The following is a 26,613-nucleotide window of genomic DNA, read 5'->3' on the forward strand; positions in this document are numbered from 1 at the left end:
TACTCCTTACAACAGCTTATGGTTTTCCAGGGTGACAAGGATAAATATGAAAGTGGCTAAATTCTGTCTTCTCTTGAGCCCAGCTTAGGAAATGTGTGTAGGCTAAAATCTCAGGCCAGCTCAATCACACCAACACTCGTGGGGAGGGAAAGGAGAACACATATGAAACGGCTTTTGCATATGCATGTTGGAGGTGGAGGATGGAGGAAAACTATTCTTTCCAAGTGACATCAGCAAGCTTTCTTTTCAGTTTCAACCACTAGTGTAGTGGTTCTCCATCCTGGCTGCACGTTAGAGTCACTGAGGGTGGTTTCAAAAAGTCCCAGTGATAGGCCCTCACCCAAGACCAGTTGGAACCCTATGTCACAACAGTTGTAAGTGCAGGAGAGGCTGAAAGAAATATTGGACCTACGCTGTGTGATTTTGGGCAAGTTACTGAATGTCTCTGCGCCTGGGTTTAATAATACCTTCCTTGCAGGGCTAGTAGGTAGATCAGTACTACTTGTAAAAGCTCAGTGTTTAAGGATAATTTCTTTTGAATAGAAAGGAGTCTTAGTGATCATCTAGTCCTCCCCCTACATTTGAAGGAGCTATGGTCATGCAGAACCTGGGCCTCCCAGCACGAAATCTGGTGCTATTTTGGGCACACCACACCTTTGCCTCTTGGTCAGACACAGGCACTTCCTATGAAGCCTCTGCCGAGATTCAGGGTCCCAGGGGCTCAGCAAAGGTGGGCTGGGGCGGCAGGCTAGAGGAGCCTTTTTGCAAACTCCTGCGGGTGCTTGTGGCATGTAAACACATGTCCACTGCTGACAGAAGCTATGCTCTTCACCAGTAAGGATGGAGACTCTTTTTCAGGACCTAGGACAGAGTTTCTTTGTTCGTTTGTTCCCAAGTAGAGTTAACAACATCGCAGGCTGTGCAGAGAAGAGGTGCTCCTCTGAGGATGTGTAGGGGCAGTGCAGGCTGCCTGGTCCACGAGCTTTCCTGGAACAATCACCATATAGCCACCCCATGTTGCCATTCCTTCAGCCTGTAGGGGCTGGCTAGGCTGCCAGGCCCCTGTGTGTGCTCTCTGCTACTTCATATGTGTGCCTCATCTCCCACCAGGACTGTCAGCTCTCGATGGTGCCATCTGGCCCCCATCTCTGTGAGATATTGTTCTTAGCAGTGTACAGTGCACTAGCTTTTGTTTGCCTGATCCATTCATTCATTCCTTCCTTCCTTCATTAATTCATTCAGCAAGTATTTATTCATGACTACTATGTACCAGAACTTGCTTTCGGCAATGAGGATTCAGCAGATCTACTTTCATGAAACTTATATTCTAGGAGGGAGAGAAATAATAACACTAAGGCAAGGTAAAAGGATTAAAAACAATAGGGCAAGAAGTGCTGTTTTAAGTGGGGGTGGGGTGAATGAAGGCCTCTTTGACTACGTGGCCTGAGTAGAGACCAGGATGCAGCGAGGGGACAGACACGCAAAGTTGGGTGGAGGGCAGGGCAGAGCTTTCCTAGCAACAGGAACAGTACATATAGAGACTCTGAGACAAGAGCGTGTTTGGATGTTTCCAGAAGAGCAAGGTCAGTATGGCTGGAGGGAAATGAGCAAGGGATGGGGGTGGAAGGAAAGCCGGGGCCAGATCACATAGAATCTTGTAGAGATTTATGCTCAGTTTTATTGTAAGTGTGGTGGGAATCCATTAGAAGGTTGGGAGCAGGGGAGTGACATGTTTTTATTTGCATTTTTAAAGGATAATTCTGCTGATTTGTGGAGAATAGGCAGGAAAGGGGTAAGAGAGGAAGAGCAAGATGAGTTAGGAGGCAACTTCACAGAGCTCAGTGCTGTATAGAGCTCAGAGCGGGTAATGGTGGAGATCATAGATGTGGTTGGATGAATGATAGTTTTTGAAGGTACTTCTGACAAGATGCATGAGGAAGGTTAAGAAGAGAAGCCAAGATGATGTCAAAGTTTTATATGTTATTTGAATGAACGGATGGATAATTTTAGATCAGAATAGGAGACACTAACAAATGAGTTGCATCTAACAAGTGGTAGCAGAATAAACAACTTTGAATTGAGAACAAAGAATCTGCAGAGAAGCATCTGCACAGTTTGTACGCAGAGAACTGCTGGCCCAGAGCTAGGGAAGGTGTAGCTTCCAGACTGGCCCTGAGGAGGCAGTCATGGCCACTGCAGAAATCAGCTCAGGGCCAGGGAGGGAAGGCAGGAGTGTGTGTGCGTGTGTGTGAGTGAGAGAGAGAGAGAAAGAGAGAATGGGGGGTGGAATGGTGTGAAGGGGACAACAGAGCCAATTAGAAGAAGCTAAAATAGAAGAGAAGCAGCAACTCCTGAGTGCTTAGTGAACACAGGAATTCAGAAGACGACTCCAGACACTTGGAGCCATTGGGCACCCTTCTCACCTCTTTAGAAGCCCTAGCGCACCTCAAGTTGTGGAGAGAAAGGCAGATGGGCCTCCAGAACTGAGAAACTCACCACAGCACTGAGGGCACAAGAAGGGAGGAGAGTAGAGAAAGAAGCTTCAAGCTCTGGAAGAAATCTAGAAATGCACAGGGTAAATTTCCAAAATGGAGGAGGAGGGAAAATGGAACAGAATTTGGATGCTTTCCATGCAAACTTTTTGGGTTCTGCTTTCACTAAAGGAGACCAAGGCCCTGAGAAGACCAAAAAAAGTCAATGAATCTGATGCTTGATTCAGTACGGAAATAAGTAAGGAATGACCAAGAAAGGCAGCATGCTGAGAGGCAAGAAAAGGCAGACTCCCGCTGACGAACCTCGGAACCTCGGGTAGTGAGAGGCAGCTTATGCCGGAGGGAGCTGGGAAAAGGAAGAGAGGACACAGCCTAAGACCCGAGTCATGTCGACTCTCATTAAAGCTAAATATGATGCCCCGCAGGGGGTCCTACTTAGGCACCCCTGAGAAAAGATTCCTCATGTACTTTTCAATGGCTCCAACTCCAACATCTCTTATAAATGGCTCAGCCCTGGAGCTCAGCCTGTGCAAAGCAACAAATCGTACGCTCTGTCAGACAAGTCTGCAGCAGATGAGAGAGGAGTAATTATAATCTGCAAATCCTGATGGCATTCATAACACCCTGATCTATATTTAATAATAGCGAAAGCGTTTGCATTAACAGCTATTAGGCAGCTTGCTCTTGGAGGGAAGCTCTTCCTCTCTCCTTCTTTGCAGCAATGAAGCGTAAGAAAAAAATAAAAACAAGGCTTTGTGAATTTCAGAGTGATTTCCCATTAAGAGGTTCTCACAGCATCATAAACTATCAGATGGCAGCTGGGGAGGTTTGGATAAATCTTCAAATCCCAAAGTGAAATTGAGGGGATAAAATTCCATTTACAATACGGCTGTTCTCCCAAGGCTTCTAGAAACTGTAATGGTTGGTACAGTGGAAGAAACACTGTTCCTTTTGTGTACTTCCAATTTCTGGTTTTGCTGTCTACACCTTTATGCTCCTTTTACTTCCTAACATCTCCACCCTGCCTCCTCCTCCCCCTGCTAGTGCCATTTGTCTAGTTCAGGTCCTTACCCCCTCTAGCCTGGAGCAATGGCACAGCCTTCTCGCTGGTCTCCCCACCTCAGCGGCCTTCCCATCAAGTCTGTGCTCCACAAGGCTCACGTGCCTCCCCTGTGGTAATTCTCTCCTTTACAGGATGAAGTGCGTATCTCTCAGGACATAAGGTCCCCATGTCCAGTTCCTTCAGCTGTCATCTTTTGACACCCCGACGCATCACTTTTCATGAGCCTGCATAGCTTTTGATTGCCCCCACATACTGTTTGGATGCTCAACTTGTCCTTTCTGCCTCAAATTCTTTCCCTCCTCTGGTTTCCTTCTTACCCTCTTTGCCTGGATAACTACTAATCATCCCTCAGACTCAGTTTAGGCACAAATCCCTCTGTCACGCAGGTGTCGTCATTGCCTGTTCCCACGTCACCCTCCCTCCCCAAACAGAGTCTTATGGCCTTTGCTGTCCTGTTTCAGTTCCTGGCCCATATTTCTCACTTAGCAAATCTTTATGGATAAATGCAGATCATTTATTGCCTGCATTGCTCATCTGACAATTACTCCATAGCATCTCTTGTATTATTGTTATTTAACTTTTGATGTTTATATACTGCCACCTGCCATCAAGAATCAAGCTTCTTAAGGACATAGGCTTCTGAATTCCCCGCAGCACAGTGCCTGACGCATATTAACAATGGATATTTCCTCATTCTAGAGTGGCGGTAGAGTGTGGTAGGTAGTAGTGTGAGCTCAGGTGCCCGCCTGGCTTTAAATCTTAGCACTACTATTTATTAGTCATGTGATTGTGGAAAAGTTATTTAACCACTCTGCTTCAATTTTCTTTTCTGTAAAATGGGAAGAATTATAATACCCACTTTAAAGTGTAGCTAAGAGCATCAAATGGTAGGCAAAGTGATTACAGAGGAAGAACTCCATACACGATAGACATTATTTCAGTGTGTTTATTGGAAAAACTATACTCTAAGTGCTGTGTCTCAGCTGTTCACATATTTCTGTACGACCCCCGTGCCCTCAGCAGCCTCCCAGCTTTTCAGAGCTCTCCTTGGAGTATCCTTGAATTGCCTCCTGCGCTTCCAGCCCCTGTCCAGTTCTTCCAGAATTTCAGACTCTTTAACAAAGTATCCCCATTGGCTCATTAAGTGTGCTGCATTCCAGCTCCCTTCCTCTCCCCTCCCTATTCTAGCAGTTCTCTGCTCCCTCCTCAGTGATGGAGGATGACCTGGAACGGCAGGAAACGGATTGCAGTCCCCAGACTAAGACCATGGTTGGGGTGTGTTTGCATTTTGTTTTGCGTGAATTGCTGGGCTAGTCTCTCAGTGAAGCAGTACACTCTGAAATGTCAATTCAAGGACTGTCTCCACCAATTTTTAATTGAGTGATTCATTTGGTCACTTAATTTCTGGGGAGCAGTTAATACCTACTTCATGGGTGCAGAGAACTAAGTTAAGGTTAGTAAAGCAATTGCTTTTGAGGGGAAAAAAAAAATCTCAAACATCAAGGAAAGAAAAATGTTAAGGTAGAACTGCATTTAGAATTAAGAGCCCCGAGGTTGGAATGATGTTTAGCTAACTTTGCAAACACAAAGCATACGTCATGTACCTGGGAAATTTAGAAGAAACAACTCAGTATCTAATTCTTTGACATGTTAAGAGGTTGTGGAGGGAAGCAGCATTTTCTCCCAACTTTCCACTTACCTCTGCAAACACAAAGGGTGCATCAAACTGGAAGCAAATATGACCGTGCTTAATGGCTTGAACAGAGGCCGGGCCACACCGATACATCCCTGCATCACACAGAGGAAGGAGAGCATGAGTTTGTTGTCTTCAATTCTGTCCAGAGACAGGACAGCTCATAGCACCGAGGGCTCTGAAGAGACACGTGTTCCTCGACTTCATCACTGATTTAGCCTAAATGCTTTCCATGACCAGAGAGGGCAGATGACCAACGTGTTTATTCAAGAAGGTTTTGATGAAAATGCCTCCTTAAACCAAAATTTGAAGCCGTGAAATAAATACAGGGCATCACTATTCCTGCGTCTATGCTTCTACCTACAAACACATCTCAGGTGTGTGTGCCAAGCTGTTAGCTAACACAGCATTTATCCTTTTACAATGGGGGTCCAGAATGTTGGAAATGGTGATGTGTCCTCAGTGGTTGTATTGTTTTTTGTTTGTTTTGATTTTTGTTTTTGGACATTAAGAACATATGCCAAGTTTAACTTGAGAATTTGGATGTTAGCCACACACGTCAACCAATGCCCAACGTGCATTCAGGAAGTCACTAGGCTCATGTTTACCTTTATAAAGTTCTTTAAATTTTAACCAGCTCTCTCCAGTTCATAAGAGATTGACTGCCATTAGTCAATTATGAAGTCTGCTCACGATATATAACCCAGAACACCAGAAAGCGTTAACTTTCTCCCTTAGAAGCCAGTATTACACTAAGATTGGCTTAGGAATGCGTAATGAATGTTTATGTATATATGTATACATACATACATCAGTATCTCATATCAACACCTGAGGAGAGAAATGAAATGTCACCAGGCCACTGATTTTCATCACCATATTAAAGAGAAATGGAGGCTTATGATGTGATTTTGTAAAAGTCTGAGAGAAGTCATAGCTGCCACTCACTGTTTAGCATAGTTTGCAAGTTAGACGACAAATACCCACATACTCAAGTTTTGAAAGAAATCGCACAATATAAAAATAAATAAGGTTCTAGGAAAACAACAATTTAAAGGATGATCTGTAACTATTTTTTGAGTTCTTTATTTTCTCTATTGCCTTATATCTTATCGCCATGTATCAGGGAGGACTGAAGTGTATTTTATAGCCTAGTAAAAGTGCTTACACAGACATTTTTTCCTCTTGTCTTCAAAACTGCTTATCAAAGCAAGAGTAGATGAATTATATATGCTAAGTTTTATGATCTTTTTCTAAAAGTTGTAAAATAATCAGGGTAAAGCTGACGATTGAGATGAAATGAAACCTGATTGGCAGGTAGTTAATACTATACATGTGCCCAGAAAGCACACTTCTGATGTTGGTTCCCACTGGGAGTGTTTCCCACATCAAATGCAATCATAAAAGCAAAATAAAGATGGGCAGTGAAACAATTTCCCTGAGGGAGGAAGCAGTTTTACCATCGCTGTTTTCCTGGGGGGTGCTATCCACGACTTGCCAACCTCCAAATCCAACGGGAAGATCAGGCCTTGTCATCCAGGCTTCATTCCAGCAGTGGTAGTTCCTTAGAAAACACGACCCCAAAGAGATTAAACTTCCCATCCCATTCAATGCTCCAAGAAATCAAAAAGTGACCCCAAATGCTGTGTTTATGTTATCCACAAATTTTTGGAATGGATTAAGCTAAATTGAGCACTCCCAGAGAGGACTCCTGGGGCTCCAGACTTGAGTTTGCTGGGCAGATCCATTCCCATTGGCACCACTGTGAGGCACTCACATGACTGGGCATTGCTTTTTCCCCACTATTATCAGCTTTAAGGCCACCCAGAAATATCCCAATTAGCATATTAAACAGTTTTGATCTTAACTATTCTGTGCTGCCTAATGAAACAGAACTTACTACATGCTAAAGGGGTGGGAAAAATACTTAATTGAAACTGAAATACACGTCTTTGAATTTCTTTTATATTTATATATATTAGATTTATAAAAAGCATATCCCTTTGTAACAATCAAGCAATAAAATACTTGTATTTATGGGCTTAGATTGTTGCCATAGAAACCATAACATTGGGCTGGCCCCATGGCTTAGCGGTTAAGTGCACGCACTCTGCTACTGGCAGCCCAGGTTCGGATCCCGGGCGCGCACTGACGCACCGCTTGTCCAGCCATGCTGAGGCCACGTCCCACATACAGCAACTAGAAGGATGTGCAACTATGACATCAACTATCTACTGGGGCTTTGGGGAGAAAAAGGGATAAAAAAAAAGGAGGAGGATTGGCAATAGATGTTAGCTCAGAGCCGGTCTTCCTTAGCAAAAAGAGGAGAATTAGCACGGATGTTAGCTCAGGGCTGATCTTCCTCACCAAAAAAAAAAAAAAAAAAAAAGAAAAAGAAACTGTAACATTAACTTCTGACTATAATTGTCTATAATTTGTGGCAAATTTCCATTTGCTGTTCAACAAAAAGAAAAGGTTGTCAGAGTGAGTGTCTCTATACCCTTTAGCAAAGGTAGGCAACCCATGAGCTGAGGGTCATGCAAAACTTTTCATATGACCCTTGAGGCAAGAGCCTGGAATAAAATGTCATCATGAGTTGTATTACTATGTCCTTGGAAAGACCCGAAATTATATGACAGTACAGAAACAAAAGAGAACACATCAACCTGTCCGCACTATAGAAAATATTCATACAGTAATAACAATTTAACGGTGGGATAAGGTAGTTACAGCAGTCTTTGTTTATAGCCCTGATGAATTTCAGATCCAGCTACCATCCATCCTTTTCCTCAATGTCCTTCAATGTCAGTAATTCCTGCGTGTTCCCATCCCTCTCCGAGATCAACTCACCTTTGATTGGTCCAACTCAGAGGTATTAATTTAGCTATGTACCCATTCTGCCCCAGACACCATGCTAGGTGCTAGAGACTCAACAATGATCAAGACATAGATTCTTGCCCATAAAGAGCCTCACAATCTAGGAGGAATGACAAACAGGTAAACCAATCGTTGAAACATTTCACAGGTTTGCTGTGAGGCTTAAACAAGATAATATATGTAGAGCACTTAGAACAGGCGCTGGCACATGTTAAGTGCTCAAAAATGATAACTTCCAGATTTTCAAAAGTAATTAATTTAAGTGATGCATGCTACAGTGGAAATCCATTTGGGGTGCAATGGGTTCTCAGCGGGGAAAGTCAGGACATGAGGGAAGGCTTCATAGCGGGAGTGATATCCGAACAGAGTCCTGAAAAATACATTGGAGTTTAGCAGGTCACCAAAAGGAGTAAGAACAGAGTTGTGGAGGCATGAAATAGCCAACATAGTGTGTTTGGGGAACCGTGCACTGTTCGTTGTGGCTGGATGGTAGCATGTTTTCATATTTGTGTACATGGGAGAAGAAGAGGGATGGCAGGTGAGGGTGGGCAGTACATCACAAAACTGACAAACACACATAGCACCTACTACGTGCCAGGTAGTGTTCTAAAAGCTTTAAGTACCTTAACGCAGCTGATGTTCCCAGCACCCTATCAGAAAGCTGCTATTATTATTATCCCCAGTTTACAAGGGAGAAAATTCAAGCACAGAGAAGTTAACAATCTTGCCTGAGGTCACACAGCCAGTTAGCGATAAAGCTCCAAGGTACATTCTCTTAACCACTGAGCTATGCTATAGGTGAGGATGACATTGTGAGATCCTTTATTCCCAAATTAAATATTTAGGCTTTATTCTTGGGCAAGGTAAATTTGCAAATCTGTATTTGTGGAAGATGGGTGGGGAGGCAAGATGGGAGCTTGAGCTAAGTTACCCTTCCTCAGGGTGGGGAGGAAGAGGAGCCATCAGGAGGTACAACCAACAGGCGTATGGAGATGTGAGGGAACTGGATGAGTTGAGGAAGACGTTCATGATTCCCGGGAGTATGATGGTTCCATTTACCAAGACTGAGTGAAGAAGGAAGAGAAAGTTTGTATTGGGGAGGGATGTTGGGTGGGTGACAAGTTCATTTTGCACATGATGAACTTGAGCTCCTGTGGGAAATCCAGGAGATGAAACCCAAGATATATATACACATGCGACACTCAAGATTTGACAAGGAGGAACTCATTGGAGTCTTTGGTGATGATGGAGAGTGGAGGCGAAGCCAGATGAGGAGCGAATGGGCAGGGGAGAGATGCAGTATTGATTTCTCCCCTAAGAATGATCTAGGCTGTGAAGGAAAGGAGAGAAGACAGGGCAGCGGCTAGAAAGTAACACAATGCAATGCAGGGAAGATTGTTTTGATTATTTTTATGTTAGGAGAGACTGTCATGCTTATGGCGGAAGAACCAGTGGAGAGGGAGTGGGAATAAAGAGACAGATGGAATGAAAGGAGGCTCAAATGCCAAGGATGCAGGAGGATGAGGTCAAGAGCAGCGCCACAGACAGGTGTGGGGAGCGAGGCATCGTCTGCAGGGGGATGGGGGTGCAGAGGTAGACCAGGGTCGAGGGGTGCAGGTGTTGGGGCAGGAACATGAGGTTGGTTCCCACTTGAGAGCTTCTATCTTTTCTCTGAAGCTGGAAGGAAGGTCCCTGTGAATATTAAACAATACTCAATGCCTCATGACTTAAATTCCATGACTTAAACAAAACAAATGACTGCTAGCCTCCCTTCAGAACTGTGAAGGTTGCATCATCAGGCAGAGAGATACAGAAAAAACAGCAATGAGACAATTGCAATTCCAAATGGACACATCCCTGCTTCCTACACGACCTGTGGTGTTCAGCAACCCTGGCTTTCACTGTTGCGCCGCCACCCTAGGTTAATAGGTCCCAGACCCTCCTTACCTAAATTCAAACATCTGGGGCAAGGCTAGCCTTGAACAAGATAAACAAGTTTGCATTTCAGAGCTCAGGTAAAGACTTCTCTTTGAGGATAGTATTTCTTTTCAAATGACCAGGAGATGGGGAAATGTTTCTTTTCTCTCACTGTGATATCCAATCAGGTCACACACGATCCCTTCACTTTCCCCTGTGACTGAGACGTTATCTGTGAATTTGGGGTGAAAGAGTTTAATACGAGGGTTAGGAACTTGCAGGCAGTGGGTGAAGTGGAGAGAAGTCACTATGGACCATCCACCTCACCCACTGCCTACAAGTTGCAGTGGGGCTGGGCCTTAGTCAACAGGTGGAAAGCCAAAGGCTGGGCTCCCAGACTGGCCATGAACAGAGGGAGAGGGGGCTACCTCCAAAGCCATGGGGCTTTTTTTCATTCTCTCTGCTCAGGAATGACCAGGGAAAATGTGTCCTGGGCCACTCATGCCACGAGGGTTCCTTTAGGCCGGATGTTAAATATTTCCAGGTACACATGCTGGTCTTTTAGATCTCAAGTTCCCCCTTGAAAGGGGCTAATATTTACAGACATTTCTGAATTCCATTTACCTACTTTCCATGTTGGGAAACATATATGCTTCCTGAAAGGTTATTTCTTGTTTTAAAACTTCTTTATCTAGATCCTCATAGTCTTTCTGTTTTCGTCTTGCAGTTTCATCAGGCATTTGTAGAGTGCGTGGGTTCACTTTTGGGGCTCTGTCTGTCTTGTTTACCATTTCATTCCCAGCTCTAGAGCTGGCCCTTAAGAGGAGCTCATGAAGTACTGGTTGAGTGAAAGGCGAGGACATCTCCTAGCAAGGCAGGTGTAATTAAACCTTCGTTTGTTTGTTTTTAGATTCACAAGGATTTTATTTTTTCTCAGTCTTCATTTGAATCCTGACTTCTGACTATACCATCAAAATGTACAGTGTGCCTTTAAAGTTAAAAAAATTATAAATATCCAAAGTGATCTAGTTTCCTTGTTGCCTCTTTCTAAAGAAGCAGTGTAGAAGTTAAAATAAAGACCCCCGTCATTGAGAATTATTTAATCATGTTGAAAATAACTTTTACGGGGGGATAATGATGGAGATGACAAATGAAGAACACATCTTTGCTTTATGTTACTTCCTGCGTGTTTCCTGCAGTGACAGCTACTGATTTCTAAGACTCCTTGCAAGGATGCTAATAATTTAGCAGTATCAGTACAAAGGACCCAGAGAACCTTCACCAAAGGCAGACCCTCACTAGAAAAACAGCAGCATGCATGACTGGGGCACCCTAGAATGGACGTCACAGCATTGGTTTAGTTTATCCTTTGATTCAGTAAACCCCTTTCCCTGGCATTTGTGCACAGGAAATAATCACACAAATGCAAAGACAGTACATAAGAATGTTCATCCTTGCATAATTTATAAGAAGGAAAAATCTGAAACAGCCTAACTGTCCAATATATGAGTAATTATTTTGAAACACAAAATAGAATACTATTCAGCCATAAAAATGCAGATCTATATTTATTAGGCAGGAAAGATGTCTATGGCATAATAATTTTTTAAAGTCACACTACAGAACACCATATACAGGGTTTGTGTTCATTGTGTATGTATACATGTATGGGGCAGAATTTTAAATGACCCTCACCCTTGTATAATTCCCTCCCCTTGAATGTGGGTGAAATCTATAAATAGGATGAAATCTCACTCTTGTGATTATGTTACTTTACATGGAAAAGAAGATTTTGCAGTTGTAATTAAGGTAATTAATCTGTTGAGTTTGGGTTAATTAAAAGAGAGATTATCAGAGTGGGCCTGTGCTAATCAGCTGACCCCTTTAAATCTGGGTCTGGGTCTGAGGTCAGGGACAGAGCAAGCTGGAGATTCAAAGCAGCAGAGACATTTTCCTGCTGGCCTTAAAGAAGATGGAAGCTTCTATGACTTCTACAGCTGCAAGGAACTGAAATCTTCCAAGATTCTGAATGAGCTTGGAAGCAAACCCTGAGCATCAGATGGGACAACAGTTCCAGCTAACACTTTGATGGCCATCATTTGAGACTCCGAGCAGAGGACCCGGTTAACCTGTGCCCAAGCCCCTGACCCACAGAAACTCTTTGATGATAAATTTGTGTTGTTTTAACCTGCTAAGGTTTTGGTAATTTGCTATGCAGCAATAAAAAATGAATACAATATGCAAAGAGACATATTAAAGAATGTTTAAGAAAATGCTGAATGTGTTCTGAGTAGTTAGAAAGTGGATGACTCTTACTTTTGTACTTTCTGCAATGTTTGAAATTTTTGTTATAAACATGTACTAGTCTCCCCCCCCAAAACATTAAGAGGACTATTTTTTTGTTAAAAGAAGGTAGAGCATGGTTCAAAATATGCCCTGGTTCTAACAGCTGGTTCAGGTCACATCCAGAGTTGCAAGAGCCCGTGGGATGGGGGAGAAGAGGATAGAGAACACGGCTGAGACCACGATGGGCTTCAGGGCTCTGTGTGCTGTATGTCCAAAGAAAATAAAGCAGATAATTTAAGCCAGGAGTCCTTTACTCCCTTAACTTGGCTAACTGCTTAAACACTCCACAGGGTCATCTCATTTACAATCTGTCCAGAAACGGTTCAGAGAAAAAGAGTCCCTGAAAGGGAAGAAAGAGGTACAGGGCTTATCACTTTGTTTCTGAAGCTTTATTGGGGCTCAAGGGAGAGCACAAATAAGATCAAGAGAAAATCCTGGAGGAGATGTTTTGGACTAAGTTCAAGTGTAAACCAACTGTCTGAATTCTTTTATTTTAAAAATGGCAGAGGGTGGAAGAAAGACATTTGTCTATCCTGCAAATTGTTTGTGTATTTGTAGCAGATTGGTTCACCCCACCTCTCTGGCTCTGCTGATATATTTCTAATAAAGGCAATGACATTGGTGACAAAAATGACAGCACACCCTGGAATTGTTAAGCTCTGGCCATTCCAACGGCGGCAGGTATGAGGTGGGGTGGGAGTTGTCAGAAAGAAGTGGGCACAAGTTAGTGGATTCTGAGGCTTGTCTAACAAGACATTCCAAAGTGGAAATGAAAGCTTGGACAGAAAAAACTTGTCAGTTAGGAAAGGTAATGAAGTAAGATGACAAAAAGGAATTATTCAGAGGAAGGGAGGCATGCTGGAGGAATCTTTTACGAAGTTGGGAGCTGGGAGCACCACACTACTTCATCAGGGCTGTGGAAGTGCTGAAACCAGGAAGGGGCATTTAGAGTCTCTCAGGGGTCATGTCAATCAAAGGCCAGAAGACCAATCAGATAGAGACCAGGTCAGCCCCCCTGTAGGAACCAATTACCCACCAAGAAAAAAGAGAAGTAATGAAGGCGTTTGTATTTGCTTGTTCTGTGCAGGGAAGGAGTCTTATGATGCTCTTTGAGAAGTCACGGTTTAAGCACAGCCTGCTGTAGCCAGAGAGACCCCAAATCGGGGGGTTGAAGATGGGGGGAGGGGTGGGCTTGAGGTTGTGCTGTAACTCCCAAAATAAAGCTATGAGGTATATTTATAGTAGGAATGATAATCAAAATAATTAATAACTGCTCAGATACAGACATGAACCAATTGGAAGCTGCGACCAATCAGAAAAGACACTTGCTCTAAATGCCAGTATGGTTCTACCCGGGCATACTGGATAAATGCCTGCCCAGATGTATTCAAAGACATATACAGTAAAATAGTACTTAACGAGTTTTTTTCCATTTACAAAGTTTTCTGGGAGTTTGTCTTTCCTTTGTCCTGAGAATACAGCCTTTCCACTCTCTTCTTAAGCTTCTGGCTACTGATTTCTTAAATATTTATTAAGAGAATTTTACAGCAGCTTTATTAACAACTATTTTTAGAAAATTAAGGAATGATCATATAGATTTCGTTTTTCTCCTCTTTTGGTAGTTCCCCTCTCTTGATTATCTGTTTTATTTTTTCATTGTAGCACCAGAAAATGGAAGAAAGAGAGAATGAAACTAAATCTGGAAAAAACAAAACAAACAAACAAACAAGCAAACAACCCCTAAAATTCTCAGGAAGTAGATGCCACCCACCCACAAGAGCTATATTTGCCATTACTACTTAGCACAAGGCCCTGTGTAACTCTGCTGGGTTCTCTCTGCTGGATTCATTTTGAAACTAAGACCCCATCCCCCTTTACCACTCTATCTCTGGGACAGCAAATTAGGAATTGATATCCTGCCTGAAAATGAAGAAAAGATTGGATTTTGAAAATATCTCTTTGGATAATTCTAATGTATAAAAAACTTTCTATAATAAATTCTGGCCAGGTTCATCCATAATTATTGAAGAGAGTTTTTTAAAAACTACAACCAACAGTTTCAGTAGGTACCAAAGTTACTGTTTTGCATTATAAAGCTGTTTATGAGTATCATAGTATCATATTCTAGGTTGATAGTTCTTATTTATATAAAGTTTTTCTAGATGTGTTATTAATTATCAAATAAATTAAATTATATTCAGTATAGCTTAGGTGGTGTAATTTTATTAGCGTCTAATTATTTGAAAACTGGAACCTTTGAATGGTATATATGATGACTCTCTCAGGTAGCATTTACAATTAATTAAAACATGACATTTTTCTTACTATGAAAAATACCTTAGTGTTTTCTATGTGGCTTATCAGATGGCTCCCACTTTCTTTTCCATGCTAACTTTCTGAGAGGTATTTGTAATGACCTCTGATTTTTCTACCTCCCAAACTCCTTCTTTGTTCACTCTCAAGTGGGACTAAAGTAGAATAGGACTGAAAGCACTCTTTGGAGATATTCTAGCCTCAGGACTAGGGTATGTGTATGATAGGAATGGGAGGAGAGTCTAGTGCAGTGATTTTCAACCTTCAAAAAACAACGCCCCTTCCTAGTTTTAAAACAAATATTTTGTAACAGCCCTTTATTATACTGAAATGAAATCCATAGATAGCTTTCTACACACATAATTTCTAAAAGATCAATATAATGTCCTATCATGTATAGAAGAAATGGAGAAATAAAAGGATATACCTAAAATAATATGTATTTCAACAGATATATGTCAGGAAGATAATACTAGATACCGAAATATTTCTACAAAACGTAAAACCCTCAAGGGATGTGGTAGACCCCCAATTTGGAACCACTTTTACAATGGTTAAGAGTGTGTTCTGGGGAAACACTTCCAGAATGGCAAGGTAACTACCTCTAAAAACCTGTTCCCCCATATAAACAGTGAGAATACTAGCAAACGTGATCAAAGCCAACTTTTCCATAACTCTGGAAATGAGCCAAAGACTTGCAACAATCTGAGGAGGATTTATTCAACAAGAACAAATGCATCTCAGTAAGAATGGTGAGCTTTGTGGCATTTTAATTTGCCTTATTCCCACACTCCCTCTCCATAGCTCTATGGTAGTCTTGAAAGCCAATAGTCTCACAACTATAAAAACTTGCAGCCTAGCAATCAAGGAAGGGGAGAAAACGTGTTTAGAACTCTCTAAAAGCCACATCTCCAAAGAATTATCACTATTTAACCTGTCTGGCAGCTCTCTGAAAAGCTCCATTCTTGGGGCTTATTTTTATTTGATCTGATTCAGAGCTCAATCCATGCCAATAGCCCTATCCATAGGATGTTTTTCAAATACAATTAGAAGCACCTGTTTAACATCACAGCTGCCTGAAGGGGTGATACGTGTTGAAGATAATAAAAGGCTGCCCCAAAAAACTTAAAAGGAAAACCTAGGGCCTGAGATGTCCATAGGGGGCTTTGAACAAGTCTTACATACTCCTGAGAGTTTAGATGGCCACACACATGTACAGGGCTGTAAACATGCCCAGGAAAGCCCCAAGAAGGTCCTAATCTGTTACTTCTGGTTGACCTTGAGGCTCTGTGAAAACAGAAAGTGAAGGTTACAGCAGAATTGTAAACTTCCTGCTGGAGCATTGAGGACATAGCCTCAACACACACACAGAGCTCCTTGGTAAGGCTGAGGATTTGCTCATTCAAGGTATTTAAGGAAATCTCTGTCCAATTCTTAGCTGACCACTAAGCTAACCAGCAGAGACTTCAGTGGCCACACATAATAAAGAATACAGACTTTATAGAATTAGTCCAAGAAAGTCACTAAACAAACAAACAGCAGCTACAACACCACCAAATACCAACAACAGACTCTAAGGAGCAGGAAATCTGATTTACAGAGTTACCATGTTATATTATTTAAGATGTTCAGTTTTTAACAAAAATTACAAGACATACAAAGAAACAGAAAAGTATGGCCCATACACAGAAAAAAAAGCAGTCAAGAGAAACTGTCACTAAGGAAGCCAAGACATTGGGCTTACTAGACCAAGATTTTAAATCAGGTATTATAAACATGTTCAAAGAACTAAAGGAAACCATAAGAGTGATCTCTAACCAAATAGAGAATGTCAGTGAAAACAAAGAAAATATGAAAAGGAATCAAGCAGAAATTCTGGAGCTGAAAAGTGCAATAACTGGATAAAAATTTCAAAAATTCACTAGCGAGTTTCAAAAGCATATTGGAGCAGGCAGAGAGAAGAAAGAATCAGTGAATTTGGAGATTTCAGTTGAAATGATCCAGTCTGAATAACAGAAGAAAAAATACGAAGAAAAATGAACAGAGTCCCAGAGACATGTGGGATACCATAAAGTGCACCAACATACTCGTAATGGGACTCCCTGAAGGAAAGAAAAGAGAGAAAAGGATAGAAAGAATATTTGAAGAATTAATAGCTGAAAAATTTTCAAATTTGGTGACAGACATTAATATACACATATGAGAAGTTAAAAAAACCCCAAATAGGATAAACTCAAAGAGATGTACACCTAAATGCCTCATAGACAAACTGTGAAAAGCTGAAGACAAAGAAAAAAATCTTGAAAATAGCAGGAGAAAAGTGATTCATCATGTACGAGGCTCAACAATAGGATTAAAACTGACTTCTCATCAGAAACCACAGAAGCTAAAAGCCAGTATGATGATGTATTCAAATTGCTGAAAGAAAAATTGTTAACCAAGAATTATATATCTAGCAAAACTGTCCTTCAAAAAAGAAGGTAAAGATAACTATATAGGGCAGGCCCCGTGGCTTAGCGGTTAAGTGCGTGCGCTCCGATGCAGGCGGTCCGGGTTCGGATCCCGGGCGCGCACAGACGCACTGCTTCTCCGGCCATGCTGAGGCCGCGTCCCACATACAGCAACTAGAAGAATGTGCAACTATGACACACAACTATCGCCTGGGGCTTTAGGGGAAAAATAAATAAATAAAAAATTAAAAAAAAAAAAAAAGATAACTATATAGAGAAATAGGAAAGACAGTATAAATGTATATTTATTCATAATTCTTCTCTCCTCTGATTTTAAAGACAACTTCATAAAGCATTAATTATAAAATTGTGTTGATGGGCTTATAATGTAGAAAGATGTAAACTATATTACAATAACAGCACAAAACGCAGGGGGAATGGAACAAAGTTTTTGTATGCTATTGAAATTAAGTTGGTATTAATCTGAACTAGACTCTTTTAAGTTATGATGTTAATTGTAATCCCCAGGGAAACCACTAATGAAAAAACTGAAAAATATATAGTAAAAAGAAACAGGAAAAGAATTAAAATGGTATACTAGAAAATACCTATTTCACACAAAATAATGAAGAAAAGGAGGAATAGAGGAAGAAAAAAGACATAATACATATAGAAAGGAACAGCAAAATAACAAATGTAAATCCTACTTATGAGTAACTACATTAAACATGAATAGACTAAATACTCCAATCAAAAGGCAAGATGGAGGGGCCAGCCCGGTGGCGCAAGCGGTTAAGTGCACGCGCTCCGCTGCGGCGGTCCGGGGTTCGCTGGTTCGGATCCCGGGCGCGCACCGACGCACTGCTTGGCAAGCCATGCTGTGGCGGCATCCCATATAAAGTGGAGGAAGATGGGCACAGATGTTAGCCCAGGGCCGTCTTCCTCAGCAAAAAAAGAGGAGGATTGGCGGATGTTAGCACAGGGCTGATCTCCTCACAAAAAAAAAAAAAAAAAAAGGCAAGATGGATAACAACATGATTCAACTAAATGCTGTATACAAGAGACATGGTTTATATTCAAAAACACAAATAGGTTGAAAGTAAAAACATATACCATGCAAATAGCAACCAAAAGATAGCTGGAGTGGCTATATTTATATCAGACAAAATAGACATTATGACAAATATTGTTACTGGAGACAAAGAAGAACATTTTATAATGATAAGAGGGTAATTCTGTCAGGAAGACATAGCAATCATTAACATATCTGATCTAATAACAGAGCCTCAAAATACATGAAGGCAAATCTGACAGAATTGAAGGAAGAAATAGACAATTTAACAATTCAACCAGAGGCAGGGGATGGGGGGAGAAAGAAATGGGTGAAGTGGATCAAAAGGTACAAAATTCCAATTATAAAATAAATAAGTCATAGGGATGTAATATACAACATGATGACTATGGTTAGTAATACATATTGCATATTTGAAAGTTGCTAAGAAAGTTTATCTTAAAAGTCCTCATCACACACTACACAAATTTTGTAACTATGTGTAGCGACAGACGATAACTAGACTTACTGTGATGATCATTTTGCAATATACACAATTATTGAATCATTATGTTGTACACCTGAAACTAATATGTCAATTATACCTCAATAAAAACAAACAAAACAAAAATAGTTCAACAAATAGAAGTTGGAGACTTCAAAATGGATAGAGCAAACAAGTAGAAGATTCACAAGGAAACAGAAGATTAGAATAACGTAATAAACCAACTAGACCTAATGGAAATCTATAGAACACCTCACCCAATGACAGCAAAATACACACTATTCTCAAGTGCAAATGGAACACTCTTTAGAATAGACCATATGTTAGGCCATAAAACAAATCTTAATGTTTGATCCATTAACATTCAAAGCAATTACTGATAAGTAGATTTACATCTGCCATTTTGCTATTTCCTTTCTATGTGTATTACTTCTCTTTTCTTCCTCGATTCCTCCTTTACTTCCTTATTTTGTGTAAATAGATATTTTCTAGTATACCTTTTTAATTCTTTTCCTGTTTCTTTTTACTATATATTTTTCAGTTTTTTCCTTAGTGGTTTCCCTGGGGATTATAATCAACATCATAACTTAAAACAATCTAGTTCAGATTAATACCAACTTAATTTCAATAGCATACAAAAATTTTGCTTCATTTTCCCTGCTCTTGGTGCTGTTATTGTAAACAGATTACATCTTTCTACATTGTAAGTCCATCAACACAATTTTATAATTACTGGTATGTGAATTATATTTCAATAAATCTGTTATTAAAAAAGAGTGGGCCCTAGGGTCAGCCCCCTTGGGTTTGTAATCCAGGCTCTGCCACTTACTCGCTGGTGACTGGTTCAGTTACCGGGCCTCAGTTTCTTCATCTATAAATGAGGACAATAATAGTAATTACCTTAACAGGTTGTTTAAAGGAGTAAATAGTCTATGTCATCCACTTAGGTCAGGAGCTGGCACAAAGCAACTATTCCATAAGCATGAGCTATTTTGATTCTTTGAAGGTGGCAAATAGCTATCTCAATCCTTCTTCCAGACTCTAGTGTAGATTCATGGTGTATATTCTTAGTTCTCTAAAGACAGCTCTCATGATCTAGCTCCAGGTGATTTGCTCAAAAATAATTTTGCTGACAGTAATTTGGTTAACAAGATAATCTATTTGAAAATAAATATCTTTGGTAGCTGTTCAGAATTGGTAATTTGGATGCATCACAGGATAATTTTACAAACCCTTAAGCATCTTTAAGCAATTTGATCTATATTCAGAAATTTTCTTCTACTTTTTTACTTGGAATTCACTTTTGGATAATTCTTTTTTTCACATGCAGTGATTAAAATTTAGAATAGAACCATATGAAAGTCCAACTATTTGGAACACTGAGCATCCAAAACATTGTACAGGGTGGGTTAGTCTAAACTTCAAAACTTCACCTACAATGTGCAAACCTCCATGTGAAGTGCAGAGACTGTGATGAGAGTTAGGATTGGTGGCTCTGTACACTCAGGGCTGACTCCCAGGTGTGGAATCTGCTTAATTTCTGCTCTAAAACTTGCTTTGAAAGAGCTTTGTTTATAGATTCAATACTACTCATTGCAGCACAGAGATTTTTTGCATTTAGAGTGAAAAAAACAAAACAAAACAATAACAACTCGACCCTTTCCAAAAAGTATTGAAGGCAGCTGGGATTTTTTTTTTTTTTTTTTTTTTTTTAAAGAATCAGATGCACTGAAGCCTGCCAAACAATTACAGAGATTTTCTGTGGCGTGTTTGATTTCTGTTTCTTTTCTTCCTGGGGAGCTGATGAGAAGCCAACTTGCAAAGCAGCACCTATATGTGAGTGAGCAGATCACAGCCTGGCCCTGTGCAGCTGAGAAGGTTTCCATACAGAGCAAGCGGCAGAACCTGCTGAATATGGGAGCAAAGACCTGGCTGGAAGAACAGTGAAATTTATTTAAAAAAATAATTTTGGAGCTGGAAATGACCCTATAGCTCATTAAGGCCAAATTCATACATTTACATAGGAGAAAATTAAGGCTCAGCAAAATCAAGCAACTTGCCCAAAGTCACCCAGCTAATTAGTGGCAGATCTAATCACATTGCCTTGCACCGTGGAGAGAGAGAGGGAGGGAAAAAATTACAGGAAGTTTGACTTGATTTGGTGTTTTTCCATGATGCCCTGAGAAAAACAAAATAAAACTGTGATTTCTTTCCGCTTGGATCACTAATTCTCAGATCGTTGCAACTTTGAGCTGAAACTGATAAATAAAAATTTGCTAGTTCACAATTATTTTAAAAAATTAAATTGAAAAAGCCAGTTTAATCAAACCTATTTAATTTCAAATGAAAAGGCAATAAAGGAAATAAATACTCTTGCTAATTGTTTCAGCACTCACTGTTTTTACAATTATCTTTAATATCAGATAAGATGCTTAAAACTCTGAGTTAGGCTGTTTTCTACATCTGCCAGTTGGCCAATCAGCTGGACTTGGAGAAGCAGATGGGTCAGCTTATGGGCCTTGGTGTCCAAACATGTGCTCAGCCCCTTCTCTTCACATCCCCAGGGCGTGAACAGCACCCTGCTTGGAACTCCACTGTCTTGAGATGAACGACTTCCTCTGGGAGCGTGAGCAGGATGGAAAGGTGTGCACGAGGGAGGGGCTTAGAAGCTGGACAAAAAGGAGTCACAGGGTCCAGGAAGCTGTTGGCTCCAAGAGGGAATTTGGGACACTGTTGGCTATTGGATCCTCTAAAACTAAGCGAGTGAGAGTTGGGTTTGTCTTAAAGGAGGCAGGACCTGGGATTGGATAGCACCTAGAGGGTAGAGAAATAGGAAGGATGGTGATAGATGGGTAGTAGCAGCCTGTCCTCACCCCAAACAGTATTAACTCCACCTGCTCCTTGTGAATGCACAGCCTGGGGGCATTAGCCCCTTTAGGAAGGCAGGCAAAGAGCCAGGTGTTCTTGATGTTGTACAGGAAGGAGTGGCCAGGGGCTGGATCATGCAAGTTAGAGTGAGTTTTAATATTCAACAACTGTAGTCATAATAATATAGGATAACTCTGCATGAAATTCCATTCCTTCCTGCCTGGTCCTCCAAGCAGATTGATCTCTGGTTGTCTCATCCCAGCCCCTTAGACTTTTACAGACATACCGCTAGGTTTCATCTGTGGGCCAAGGTCATTTCCTGGGTACTATGTCTTTGAATAGCACAGACGGAAGATTGCAGGGGATAATGACTTTGAGTCCATGGCCACTTCCCAGGTGAACAGCCCTTCTCCTTGCTTCCCTGGGGTTAGGATGAAAGCCCCTTTCCCTTGTCTCCTCCACTCCTGGCTCACATTACAGCCCACCTTATACATGGTTGTCTCACCCCCAGACACTGGATGGCACTCCTCAAGGGCAGTGACCCTAATTAATTTCTCTCTGAATCCTTAGCATCTGGTATTTGGACATATCAGTGCACGATAGTGTTGAATGAGTTAAATGATGTTTATTCAGTTAAATGAACATTTATAAATTTTTCCAATCAATTCCATTTATCAAGTCCTTGCTCTATGCCCTGCACCCCGTTACATGCTGGCAAAACAAAAATAAAATAGATCAGACATTGCTCCTCCCATGGGGGTTGCAGTCTGGTGGGAGCAAGTCAGGAGGTGGGCACAGTTCTTTCACCCAGAATCATCAAGTCTACGTCCCCTCCACCCAGAGGATACCGGATAGCGCTTTCATTTAGGAGAGAAGTCTTTCGCTGAAATACCTTTCATGACCATAATAAGTGCCACCATTTATTTCTTTTAAAATTGTTTCTATTGCCACTGTGATTGTCGTATAATGAGGTGACCAAACTGAACTCTTTCGAGGTGAGGCCACAACTCCACTTTACCCCTGCCCATCGGAGTGAGCCCGCACTCTCGCTCCACAGTGAGCCCTCAGGTTCCTATTCACTGTCTGGACTGCAGCAAAACACCGCGCGAGCGTCTTCATCAAACTGCCCACAGTGATTCATAGATGTCTTCCCCAGAGGTTACACATAATTCAAAACCCATCAGCACACTGCGGACAGGCGGCTTAAATTGCTCCTTCCAGGCTATGTTACCTTGTGTTGGTCCACTCGGAATTTCATTTGCTACCCTGAGGTCCAATTACTCTGCTCAGCTGTGCCCTTCTACGTTCTTCCTCAGCCCCTCCCTTTCCTGAACCACTAAGAAGCCGATTCTTCCCTCTGTCGGCATCAACAGTATGTCCACTCTGTGCAAAATTGCTGCCCCTGGTGAGGAGAGGCGCTCTCAGAAGGGAAATCCACTGTGCGGGGACCCACGGTGGCAACTGGGAAGCATCAGTGCCTGATGTCCATGGTGGTACAGGGAGAAGATGCAGGGCGTGGGTCAAGTCCAGACCTCGCCTCTCCTGGCTGTGGAGTGCACTGAGCATCACAAACCCTCTGGTGCACCCGCGTGCTCTCCCTCTGGACCCTCCCTACGGGCTCATTTCCGCTTTGGGCACGTGGGGCCTGGCTGAGCCATGAAGAGGATGCCCTGGGTCATTGAGACCCAAGTGGACAAATTAATTCACTACAGACGGTGTAGCACCAGGACCTCAGTGTTGAAGAGACGGTGCAGGCACAAGAGAGAGAAACCAGGAGATCATTCTCAGGGCTTCCCTTAGAGAGAGCGGAGAGGGCCAGGGCAAGGAGGGCAGGAGCTGTGTATAAGCCCGGAGGGAGTTGGGGCGAGTTTGTGTGGCTGGAGCCTGTGGAGGGAAGTGCGTCTGGGGGCTTCGGGGAGGCCAATTCTCCTGAGACCCTTGCTAGGAAATTCCTTAGACCACTGTTACCAGCCCCGCTGCCCTGGCCTCCCAGTGGTCAGCCGATGCCCCCCAGATCCTCCCTGCCCTCACCTCAGCCTCTGTCAGCCTTCTGCCCCCCGCCCCCTCCCTTACTCACCAAGCCTGCCGCTCCGGCAGCCCCACTTCTTACCAGCGGCCATTACTAATCTAATTAGCAGACACTTATTGAGCACTCTCTCTGGGCCTAGCACTATGGTAAGTGCTTTACCTGGATTACCTCATTTAACTATCTCGCCTACCCCATCAGGAAACTAAGTACTAAGACTACCGTCATTCTACTGATGACAAAAGAAGCTCAGAGAGGTGAAGCCATTTTCTCAAGGTCACACAGCAAGTAACTGCCCAAGCCAGAGCTTGGCATGGGCACGTGGCTGTGGTGACTATGTACTGGTGGATGTGTCCAGCAACAGCCCCCACTGGCCTCCTCAATCAGGGAAGGTCTTAGAAATACTTTTGGTTTTCAGGAACATCTATATCTTCTAGGGTCCATTCGTATTTGCACTAGAGAGGCACAAGTTTCTGCTTTTGTTTTAAAAATACCCCGTGACAGAAATAGCATAGTCATCTTAGGACACTGGGCACCCCTCTTTTTCTGACTGCTTCGTTGTGCTTAGGTTGATGGCAACATATTGCCTCCAAGAAATTCCAGCTGTGTAACTAATAATGAAGGCAATAATAACAGCTAACATTCATTAGGCACCTGTTATGCTCAGTCCTGTGCTGAGTGAAGGAGGAAATTTTATCGTCTCCACGTTAGAGGAAAAGAGGCACAGAGAGGTTGTGCCTTGCCCAAGGTCACATATCTGGTCAGTAGCAGAGCCAAGCCTTGGACCCAGACATGACTGAGCCCTCTAGTCCTTGTGCTCCACGGTCTGGTGAGTCCCGAGTTGGATTAACATCAGCAATTCAGTTAGTCAGAAGGTCAGTCATCGTATATTGAAAACCTATTATGCTCCAAGCAAGGCGATGGAAGAGGAGCCTAGGGCAGTGGTCTGACTGTGGAGGATGGGTGAGGTCCCAGAGCAGGAACCTAGTGCCAGGGTGATGGGATATTTGGGGAAGGCAGTGAAGGAGTAAAGGGTGACCGGGACAAGGAAAGGAATTCTGAGCAGGAAGCTGAAAGTGGAAAGGGTCACCAAGAGCGAGATCTATCAGCTTCATAATTTTCCATCAGTTTTGTTTAGGGCTTCATGGAGTTATTTGTTGGGGTGCCCTGTGGGGACTTATGGCGGGAGGCATTTGGATCAAGGAATAAGGAGGAATAATTTTGAACTGCAGTTGGCTACAAAGGCATTGAGTGTGTGTGTGTGTCTGTGTTCACGCGCCCGTGTGTGTAGCAGGTACGCAGTGCAGAATCCCAAATAATTCTCATTTTGCCGTTTTTGACTGTCACAACAGGCTTTGGGGGCAGCTGTTTTGGTTTGTTTTTGTCATTCCATATACATGTAGGGCTGCTATGCTGTAATTCCAAGGGCTTAAATGGTGCTGTAAGTTGCTGTTCAGTTTACCGAGGTGAGGTTCTGTCTTGCCTGTACTCTCTCGCTCACGATTGCTCAGCTCATTCCCTTCAGATGAACTGCACTATTTTTTATTCATAGTAGCACTTTGCTACTAGTTCAGCGATTTCCTTCTTTCAACATTCTCAAATGAGTGTTTACAGGTAGCAGCGAGTTAATAGCACCCCGACGACTGTGATCCATTCCTGTAACACGACGGAGTCAAGGCACTTCTAACTTTTAATTTCTCTGAAGACGAGCACATAACTTCCTCCACCCCCATTTTGATGCTTTTACAACCGACAATGTTGTAGCTTTATTACTTATAAAGAACAACTGTAGGGGACACATTTTTGGCTTGGAAATTCCACCTAGTTCAACGCCTGGCAATTTCCCCCCATACAGACCTTTGTAAATCTTCTTTAAATTTAGACTCTCAGGATTTTTCCCTCTTTTTTAGAGTACTGTTTTGGACTGAGTGGGTCCCATGGACAAGGAAATTTCTTTGGGGTCTTAAACTCCCTGTAGCCAGCTTTGACGCAGCTGTTCGGGGCAGTGAAAGAACCATGTGGTTGGTGTTTGGTAACAATTTCAACTTCAGTCCCGTTTCTATCTCTGAATGAAAGATGAGGTCACAAATCAAGGAGAGCCACATCTTTATATTCAAGGAGCAATTCTGTGTTGCAAAGGCGAAAAACAGTTGTGGTTAGGGTCAGATGCACTTGGGTTTTATTCTCGGCTTACCACGTGTATGATCTTGAGCAAATTACTTTAACCTCTCTGGGCCTCAGTTTCCTCATTTGTAAATGGAGATATTATTAAGCACCCACCTGATAAAACTGTTAGAAGAATTAGATCAGATCATGCACACACAGAGACTGGTACACAGTAAGTGCTTAATAAATGTCAGCTATACTACTCGTAGAGTATTGATGTAGAGAATGTATGGCTCCCATACCTCTGCCATTCACTGTAATATTTGTATACTAAGGTAAAGAGGAACTAGTATGGGCGTTAGCTGCTAAAACTATGGCCTTTTTCAGTGGTTGCTGTCTTAATGGGATGATCAATCTTTATTACTAGGAACCCAAACTGCCTGTGCAGTAACATTTCTCATTCATTAGCTAACAACAGTCTCTGACAATCAGATGTTCCTGCCTATGGTATTGAACAGTCTTCAAAATAGAAGAGAAAGAAACATTAGACCGAGTCTGCCTTGTGGTAAATGTGTAATGTTACTTTAATTTTATATCAGCAAATGCCCTTGTAAATCAAACTCACCACACTGAATCCTTGGTGAGTTTGGAGTTCACGTTCCCATCTTCTTCCAGGAAGATGTCCGTTTGCAAATTGGCATTGTTATCATGGGCTGAGAAATAATTGGTAACGATTCTTGCTGGTATCCCAAGGCATCGCAAAACTGTAGGAAAGGAGGACGGACCACAACTAAACACGTCACCAAAATGTAATATGTACATAGTGAACAATCCCTTCTCATAAGAGACTTTCTTCTTTACCAACGTGAAAAACCCCTTTGCACATGTTGTCCTCACGTGGTCCAT

At 42.1% G+C, this 26,613-nt stretch overlaps 1 protein-coding gene across 1 annotated transcript in view; it reads right to left on the reverse strand.

Moving 5' to 3' along the window:
* The window catches only part of F13A1 (coagulation factor XIII A chain), a 160,971-nt gene that overhangs the window by 38,049 nt on the left and 96,309 nt on the right, over positions 1-26,613 (reverse strand). Inside the window, exons 8-10 of the mRNA XM_004432146.3 lie at positions 26,333-26,471; positions 6,709-6,812; positions 5,255-5,343 (exon numbers count right to left, since the gene is read on the reverse strand). Coding sequence (XP_004432203.1) covers positions 5,255-5,343; positions 6,709-6,812; positions 26,333-26,471 — 332 coding nt within the window. The remainder of the gene's footprint in view (positions 1-5,254; positions 5,344-6,708; positions 6,813-26,332; positions 26,472-26,613) is intronic.

The sequence above is a fragment of the Ceratotherium simum genome, chromosome 13 (genome assembly GCF_057802395.1).
Source record: "Ceratotherium simum simum isolate JZ-2026a chromosome 13, ASM5780239v1, whole genome shotgun sequence".
NCBI lineage: Eukaryota > Metazoa > Chordata > Mammalia > Perissodactyla > Rhinocerotidae > Ceratotherium > Ceratotherium simum.